The sequence below is a fragment of the Nelumbo nucifera genome, chromosome 1 (genome assembly GCF_055504915.1).
Source record: "Nelumbo nucifera cultivar China Antique chromosome 1, China Antique-T2T, whole genome shotgun sequence".
Classification (NCBI taxonomy): Eukaryota; Viridiplantae; Streptophyta; class Magnoliopsida; order Proteales; family Nelumbonaceae; genus Nelumbo; species Nelumbo nucifera.
The window spans coordinates 186209154-186218685 of NC_142649.1; the positions used below are offsets into that span (position 1 = coordinate 186209154).

The window sequence follows — 9532 nt, forward strand, 5'->3', positions numbered from 1 at the left end:
GGAGCTAGTTCAGTGGGCTAATGGGCTTTGTGCATCCGTTTTGGTTCATCAGAAAGTGCAAACCTATAGGCTAAATGGGTTGGCTAATGGAATTATTAATCTTCCTGACTCCTGAGTTGTGTTTTAGGTAAAGTTACAAACTTACAATGTTTCCGGCATCCAAGATGGCATTCGGGTCGGAGTAAAATTGCATCAGCTAACTACACTCATTCGCAAGGTTGCAATTCAAATGGAACTCAATACAGGCTACGGCGATGATCCCAAACAAAAACTACATTTCCTACCATCCCCATTGTTTCCTTGGACATTCTTTGACTAACTTGATTGCCTTTGATTCAAGGGGTCGCACCTTCTCTTATTTGTTTTCTACTGCTTGAAACCCAGTTATATCACGAAATCACATTCCGAGATATTTAATAAAAGAACAGTAAATAGGGCTCTCAACGTAAAAAATCATTCAGTATTTTGAAAAATTTACTGATCAGTCAACATATTACAAAGATAATTGCCTCTGCCATCATGAAGCTCTAATTTTCTTCAGTATGATCATTTCTGTGGAATACAAAGAAATGATCTAAAAAAAGACTAAAAGTGAAAAATTTGAAAAAAAAAATTATAGAAAGAAGAAAGAAAATAATATTATACGATATACATACACTTCAGATTTACATTGTGTTAGCTTTCAATACCATTATGACTTATGAGGATATAGCAAGCTCAGCCCATGCCAATGGAGATTCTTTGAGATGGGCAGATACTGAAATGTCAATCCTGTTCTCCAAAATAGGGCATAACTCCTTCATGGATGGCCGTTTGGTGGGATCTGATTGAATACATAGGTTCACCACTTCACATACACCTTTGAGATCATCATATCTAAAATATTTCAGTTCAGGATCCACTAGGTAAGATATTACTTCTGGCAGTTCTAGATACTCCTTAGCCTGCAGTAGCAGCACAGAACTATAAGATTACTATGATTGCTGAACATACAGGATAAAACCAAGTAATATAATATTTATTCAATTTCATCAAGATATTAAAAGACAATTAGGAAGATTTAAGCCTAATCATAAGATTGTGTAATCTTATCTTTGATTATAGCATTAGCTATTTCTCCTAAAACCAAGTTTCAGATAGACTACAAGCTACATTCTCCAGATTTGTATAACTAACATGCATCTCAAAGAAAAATTCGTAGTGAAATAATACTCATGACATCCACTGTAGGATTGGAGGTACACCATGCCTATTGGTATATCTCTTTAAACAATGAAATTAAGGTAATAGTCTAATGGATACACCCAAATAACTAACAAACTGAACCAAGATATATGGGAGTAAATGTATATTGTTAGTAGGATAGTCCTATGTAGATGACCACATGACCCATATTAACAAGAAAAGAAAGAAAAAGAAACATTGGTAAAAAACAATGAGGATGGAACAACAATGGAATTTCTGAAAATACTGATCCTATGTGCTTCTTACCCAGTCCACCAAGCATCCTCTGTCTTTGCAGTATGGAAGTCTACCACTGATTATTTCTAGTAAGAGTACTCCAAAAGCAAATGTGTTGCCTTCAATATCCAGATGGCGTTCATCTATAGAATCTGGAATACTACCAAAAGAGCCTCTGCTTAAGGAACCCGAGTTCTTTTCTGATCTTGCAACTACTGTCTTCCAGCTTTCAAAATCAACCAGCTGAGGGGTTAGAGAGGCAAAGGCTATGGTTAGCAGAATCTTAAATCAGGCAATACTAAACAAAATAACAAAAATATTAACTGAAAATGATACAGGTTTAGAACAGTTTCAACTTTCAACATTGAAGACATGAAGAGTTGAGCTGATACCTTGACTCTTAATCACAATATTGGGGCTTTGGTTTGTTCAAGACTGATATACATAGCAGGAGAAAAGAATAGAAAAAACAAATTCATTCTGAAATATTAAGCAAGATTATTGTCCTTTTTAAGGCAAAAACTTATTTCTGACCCTTTTTTGATCAGTAACAGTGAATCACATTAAGTATAATATAAAGGGAATGAACACCTCCGTATCCAAAACAAATACCGAGAAGACAATACAGCAGCATATAACTGACAGACATCCAAAAGTTGTGTTACATTTAGGGTGGATTTACATCAATACCCAGCCTTGGTGTTCCCAGGTTACTCCATCCCTTGTTTCTGACCAATCCAAACAAATGCATCATTAAGAATAAGAAAAAAAACCTCACACATGGGCTGGACCAAAGTAACAAAAAGCTAAGACATGGTGAAGTGTCAGATAAGCTTTCCCTGTTTAGGAAGGCCCTGCCATGGATTCCAGAGTATTCTTAGTGCTAAAGAGTAGGGGTATAGAACTTTGGCTACCCTTTATTTTTATTTTCTTTGGATTAGGACACTTCAAATTTGACAATGAAAGATATCATATCGTAATCATATGTTGGATACACGGTGGCCATGGCACTTCAGTAAAAACCAAATACTACGGATACATTTTTATTTAGATAAAATTACTAAAATATAAATCTTGCTTCCTACTGATATTTATGTACTATTTATTTATTTTTTTTGTACATCTAATTCTAAGTGCATCTATTTTATATTGCATACTAGAAATATATTATTGATAGCATGTTTGGATGCCATTTGGGATAAAATCATTTAACGTAGTCTTCATGGCATTTGAAGCTGCAATATCATCACCAAGACAGTGTAGTTAAGGTTGCTAGGTGACACTTAAGCGATATTTTTTTTTGAAGAATAAAAAAAAAGGTTTTATTAAAAGAAAAAAGAATACAGAAGAAAGGTGATAAGATATCACCCAAGAAAGAGGCACATCCAAAAGACCCTTACACAGAGACCACAGCCATCCAAATCCAACCCAAAGCCACACCTTAAGCGATAAAAATGAATAGATAAATATATACTTTATAATATGTGCATGTAACCATATCTAAATATTATATAACTACAGTTTATTGTAAACTAGTTGGTTGCCTATGAGTTGGCCCTCCACCTAGGTGGTCAGCTATTTGACCCTCAAGCTAAAGTGTAGGCAATTTCAGACCCCTATCATCTAGGTTGTATGGTCATACCCTAGGTGGCTTCTATACCCACATTGATTACACAAGGCCAATTAATCAATGTGTAGGACTAAGTTGATCCACCTAATGATTGCATCATCTATACATGCCATTTTATTTCATTATTAACCTAAAGTGATTTGCTTAATTTTACAAATATCAACAAGTAATATAAGCAAACAAATAGTTTTGCTTCTTTTAAGAATACAAATTTCATTGGGCAGGGTGAGGTTGGGCCTGTGGTTATAAAAAATTGTGAAACATAAATTAGTCAAACTTCTCTTTAATAGCTTTGGTATTCACTTTCATCTATCTGAAACACCTATTAATTGGCAATTAATTAGAAGAGTGGTTTCTTGGTAAGTATACTGTATACATACAAATATACGTTTCTACTTGCTAAGTATACTGTATACATAATTACATATATGTTTACATTTTTTTTTTATATCTTGTGAAGGGCTACACAACGGGGGTAGCCCATCCCCCAACCCAGGTGCAGGCAGGATTTGATGCAAGTCTCCACTATGACCAGCAGGAGACCTTACCAACCAGCAGCTGATTGGTACCTTTTCTAGTTCAAAATTTTTTATAACCACAGGAGACTTCAACCAGCAGGAGACTTCATTCCATGTTCCAGCCTGTATTTATTTATTTTGGCACTGACCTATGCTATGCTGTGCCTAAGGTGGCTCAAATGTTAGGCATTTCCCAGCCACCTTGACAACATTGATTTCAGGTTTTCCTAGATTGTGTGTCAACACCATCCATTATCAGTACCCTTATGTTAAGTCCCTTATGGTTTTAGCAAACCCAATTGAACCCCATGTGTTAACTTGGATTTTCATTTTGAATCCCAAAAATGTACTCTTGGTGGAGGGTGGCCATGTTGGATTTGACCAATTCTTTCATATGCAGAATTTAAGAATTAGTCACAAACCTTAGGAGTAAAATCTTCTGTAAGATATATAGCATTTGAATTTAGCTCAGATATTGTGAATGGAGGTTGAAGTTCTGTGTGCAGATATGTTAGCCCACGAGCAATGCCTATAATAATTTTCATGCGTCGGGTCCAAGATAACTGACATCCTTCACCATCTGCAAGCAATCCTTTGTATTTAAGTGACCAAAAATGCAAGCAAAAAGAACTCATATAAAAAGATAAAAGTAGGGAGAACAAATGCTGTCTTACAATGAAGATGCTCATAAAGTGTCCCATTTGATGCATATTCAAAGACCAGCATCCTCGAAAATGGTTTGCACTCCCTGCAATAACCTAGCAATTTTCCTGTATTCTCATGATCAAATCTTGCCAAATCTGCCACCTGAAGCATGGCACGATTAATAGTTTTAGTTCCAAAGGTTTGTATAACTTTTGGTGCTACCACTTTTTTTTTTTCTGGTATGGAGTTCTTTTGAGCTAAGTTATGCATTAGGCCAGTTGACTTTTTTGAAGTTAATATTGAAAGAGTAAATACCTCTCTCTGAAAAGAAAGCTCAAGGTAGCCTGTCCAATGCTCTTCCTTTATGCAAAGGGATATTACAGCGATCTCTGGCCCACCTTTCATGGTGCCTTTGTATACCAGACTATCTGGGGAGGATCCAATGATGTTACTGAAATCTTCACAGGCTATTTCAAGCTCCTGTCTGCTAAACCTCCAAACATCCTTCAGCATCTCAGGATCTATGTCAAAAGCAAACAACCAATTAATCAGAAAGAAAATGTGAATTATGTAACACAACAAGAAGACAAATTGCAAAAAAATTGACTTTAAAGACTAACCTATGTATATTATCATGCTTTCCTTCCCATTTGAAGTTTTCTTCCATGGGATTACAACAGGAGATTTTGCTTTGCATCGCTTAACAGCAGTAACAATAGTCAAGAACAAGAGGATACCCACAATGGTTCCTGTTATGATTTCTAGAGCTAGCAACCAGGGAAGTTTATGATGCTTATGTCCATCTTCATCATGCAAATGATTAGAGTTGTCTACGGTGTGACTTTTTACAACTGTAACACCTGTAAAGAGAAGAAAGTCACTACAAAACATGTTCTATTTCAACAACTACCTAGGAAGTAAGGTCAAATACAAGATCATGTACTATCCAGATAATCATTCAATCATGATTATGATGCCAAATTATGCACTGGAAAATTAATATCCAAATCAAATAGAGAGATATCAGTGTCAAATTATATCTTTAACAAGGATTTCCATAACCTGAGAGTAATAACCAGATACTCCAAAGGAATTATTTAATTTTTATTGCATTGGTCAGATTTTTGGATGGATAGGTATCCCTAGACTTCATTTTTCTAGTTCACTTATTCTTGTATTGGAGTTCTCTCTAATACTAACACTTGAGAGACATAGTCTTCAATCAAATTTGGCACATTAATAACTACACATTTGCAATATACGTACCACACTGTGGAGCAGGTCGCTGTTTACAATCGCTATCTTGGAAGCAGTTTCCCTCAAAGCTTGTTCTGTGGAAAATCAAATGAGTAAGGTTTCCAGAACAAATATAAGTCATATAACAAAGACAAAGGCTTAAAGAAGGTACCTTGGAAGGTACTTCAAGCACTGTGGTATTTTCCCAACCAAGAAGTTGTATGAAAGATCTGCATTCCTTAGCTGAGATAAGCAGCACAAGCCAGTGCCATTTCCAGGAGATGCATACCTAAGGCAACACTAACACATAAGAAACACTTGAAGAAAACCATGTTACAATTTCATGCTTTTAAGAGTTTTATCAGACTAACTAAAGTGGGTGTGCCTCAGATTTGATCGTATTTATGTTTCAACTAAAGGATTACCTTACTTAATAACCTTATCTAACACCATCATTTCTCATCCTACATCCAACATAGCAGTGCTGAAATGGAGCCACTGAACTCTCTAAATCTGAAACAATACGTCCTTTGCTTTACTCATATCTCAAGAAGTTCAAGGATTGTTAAAAATCATGTTGTGTTGAAACTACATGTTGACAAGAATCCTACTTAATGTTATTAAACATTGGCTTGAACAACTAATATATAAGCATCTGATTCTTTATCATACTCAGATATGTCAAAAGGTGGATGCACTCCAACTAAATGAAGCCTCTCTCTATTATAATAGTGCAACAGAACTAAATGAATGCTAGCGCCAATGAAAGACCGTTCAACTGACCTCTGATGCATGTTAGATGTAAAACTTGAGTTGCTACTGCCAGGGACAGTTCCTTGAAGTTTATTCCTATCCAACTGAAGTTCCACGAGGTTCCTCAAATTTCCAAGCTCAGGAGGCACACTCCCAGCCAACTCATTAGACTGAAGGTTTCTGCAACAGCAAAAGCAAACTGCATAATGCCAAGGAAAACCAAATAAAAAATGTTCAATAGAAACATAATCAAATGCCACTTACATTTTCATAATGTTGGTCAGGTTTCCAATCTCTGGAGGAATCGACCCTGATAGTTGATTCTTCCCCAGATCCAAGACCTTGAGTGTTTTCAGCATGCCAATTTCCTTTGGAATTGTCCCATGGAGATTGTTTTTGTGTAGAACCCTGGAAAAGAAACGTTGTATTAGTAGGCTCTAATCCTCGTTCTGTAGTAGTAAATGTCAAACAAATCCTATTTGATTGCAGAAAGCTGAAAGAAATCTTACAGTTCTTTCAGGGAAGATAGAGTGCCCAATTCTGGAGCAATAAATCCCCTTAGAGAAGAATAAGAAAGGTTTCTGCAAAAGGCAAGAGCAAAATATAAAACCTATCTCCTTCATAAATTATGAAAACAGATTTAACGTAAACGTTTTCTCATTTGCACACAACTACATAGTATTGTAGAAGCGAGGAGCAATTCTAAGTATAAAAGTAAGTATGATTTTTGTTAATCAAAAGCAATTTCTGATCATATACAGTGCCAAATTTTAGTTGGAAACAGCTATGTTTAAGTTAACTTGCTTATGTAGGAGGAACCCTTGTTGAGTTTAGAAAGTACTAAAAGATCTGAAGTCTATATGTTGGGTTTTCATTTGTATAGTCCAAGTGGGATCTACTCATCTACCCGTGAAAAATATATCCGGTTATATAATGAAGTAGAAGAAGCATTTCTTACATTTTTATAACATGATCTCGATATTGTGAACAGGAAATGCCTGACCAGTTGCAAGGATCTTTATCGAGAGAATTCCAACTTGACAAAAGCATAAAGGGATCCTCATATATAGTTTCTCTGAAGGCCATTAGAGCTGAAACTGTGCGAAACATAAAAAACAGATGAAAAAAATCAGTACAAGATTTGAACTTAAACGAGGTCTTCTGGCAAGCAATACCCACATGAATCGGTGCAAATAAATGCATGAAATTAGAAAACACAAAAGTAAATCACAGAGTTTCTTAAAAACAGTTAAATCTTCAACAGTTGTATGAATATTTTGAAAATGTTGGACACACATTTAAAAATTGGTAAGAACAAAATATACCTTCATTAGATGCCAACGAATTACAAGACCCAAAAATAACTCCGGAAACAACAAGAAGAATGAGAAATGAACCAAATAATTTCATCCTGTCTGCAACGGTCTACACTCTGTCTCTGAGTTTTCTTTCAAGAACAGAAAATTTAAAATAAAAAAATACCCGCAAACTTAAACTCCAAAGAAACCCAAAGCTACACAAAAATGGAGATGGACTCCAAAAAATAAAACAGAAGAAAAGAGTAAAGGGAGCTTCAACCCCTATTTCTACAGCATCCCATTAGCGGGAAGGAAGGAACTAATAGAACTCAGGTGTGAATCTTTAGTGCAGCTATATATAGTATAGAGAGAGGTTGAAGAGCAAGTAAAAGATTTTTGAAAAACATAACAGATAAAGAAACCGGAGAAGAAAAGAGGTGGAGAGAGAGAGAGAGAGTATGTGGCATGTTGTCTGGTGTATGGTTTTAATTTGCGGTTTTCAATTTTTGATTTTTTTGGTCGTAACATTTTTTTTGTTTACTGACTTTTTTCTTTTGTAATTGAAGTTAAAAAGGGCCCATCAGTTTAGGGCCGCGCGCGGGTGCGCTGAATGCAGCGCGAATAAGGCCAAAAAATGATGAAAGAAAGGTTCCACTGGTTTCTGCCGTCCATATCCTCTGCTTTGCTACTGGCAAATTTCAACCCTGAAATTCTTTGTCACATGAATGAAACAAATGAAATTAATTAGGTGTACGAATCGGGCTGCCCGATTTAAAGAATTTCAATCGTACCGGGACGGTTTTATGTCTAATTAAAAATTGGTAAAATTTCGTCAATTAGGTCTCAAACTTTAAAATGCTATAAATCAGTAACTAAACTTTCAAAATGCCAATCATTAAATGGCATGTAAAAAACACAAATACTGTTCATTATCAATTAGTGCTCATCTTACCTCTGAACATAGCTAAGGTAGTAAGATAGCGTCCATGGCGAGAGTCACCAATACACATCATGTTCTTGGCATCCCACAACTGCTAATCAACTCTGGGACAGTCAGAGCCTAATATTGTTGAGAACCACATGAGGTCATAGGGGCAAATCCAACCATAAAGAAGTGGAGACGGGGAATGGAATTAAGTTCACGGCAAGCTTCCTCAAATCAGAGTTCAGCTGCCCAAGGAACATGAGACAACGGGTGACACCACTCATGGTTGCAGAGATCAAATAGTTCAGATTGCAAAAGCCGGTAGTAGTAAGCTTGAGAATCCTAAAGCAAATATCATACAAAGCTTCATTATCAACAACCATACACTCATTTGTGTTTTCTAAAAGCTAATGAACAGAAAAGGGTTGCATTGTATGGCTCAACCACCATATCTGAAAACCTTTGGGGAGGAGAAAACAGAAAATGCGAGCATTATCCGGTCAGGGTATTCTTCCCTTATCTTTGAAATGAGCAAAGTACCCATACCAGAACCAGTTCTTCCACCTAAAGAGTGACAAACTTGAAATCCCTAAAGATAATCACAGTTCTCTCTCTCTCTCTCTCTCCAATAATCTTTCTTCAAGATTTGATTTGGGTCACTTAGCACTGTTTTAGTCTCGAGGTAGAAGATAATGAAGTGTTTTTAGAATGATAGTTTTGACATTTTAAAAGTTTAAAATTGCACATGTCATCACCTGATATGGATAACTGACGGACTATTAATGGTAGGTATTAAATTGGCACGTTTTGAAAATTCGAGTACTAGATTGTCACATTTTAAAGTTTAGGGACCAAAATGGCACTAGGCCCAAAGTAGGATACTAATCGGGAATTTTCCCTTAAAAATTCAACACCACTCGACCCTAATTGCACCTCTCAAAAGTTAATGGTTGATCTTACTTGTTAATCACACTGTTGGGTTGCAAATGGATTGTATCAAATGTGATATACCGATATAGGTAGCAATGTGTCAACGGGTTGGTTGGTAAGGTTTTCTATTGGTTGT

General features: G+C 36.0%; 1 protein-coding gene across 2 annotated transcripts; it reads right to left on the minus strand.

Moving 5' to 3' along the window:
- Positions 1-446: 446 nt before the first annotated feature.
- Positions 447-8068, minus strand: LOC104596099 (putative LRR receptor-like serine/threonine-protein kinase At1g63430). Of its 2 annotated transcripts, none has more exons than XR_016080784.1 (13): positions 7569-8067; positions 7202-7340; positions 6753-6824; positions 6508-6651; positions 6274-6423; positions 5663-5779; positions 5521-5585; positions 4875-5114; positions 4570-4775; positions 4284-4416; positions 4032-4189; positions 1492-1687; positions 447-944 (listed from the first exon to the last, which is right to left on the minus strand). XR_016080784.1 is itself a non-coding variant. In XM_010257126.3 (13 exons), exons 1-13 carry the CDS (start codon positions 7651-7653, stop codon positions 699-701), a joined length of 1968 nt encoding a protein of 655 aa, XP_010255428.1. In that variant the 5' UTR covers positions 7654-8068; the 3' UTR covers positions 447-698. The 2 variants fall into 2 exon arrangements, 1 of the variants encoding a protein (XP_010255428.1); XM_010257126.3 differs by having other exon boundaries at positions 1492-1704; positions 7569-8068.
- Positions 8069-9532: the final 1464 nt, after the last annotated feature.

Coding starts and splice junctions, on each gene's coding strand:
- LOC104596099 (XM_010257126.3), bottom strand. CDS start 7,653: ATGAAATTATTTGGTTCATTTCTCATTCTTCTTGTTGTTTCCGGAGTT. Junction 6,424..6,507: donor CTGACCAACATTATGAAAAT/GTAAGTGGCATT, acceptor TTGCTGTTGCAG/AAACCTTCAGTCTAATGAGT. Junction 5,115..5,520: donor GCGACCTGCTCCACAGTGTG/GTACGTATATTG, acceptor TTCTCTTTACAG/GTGTTACAGTTGTAAAAAGT.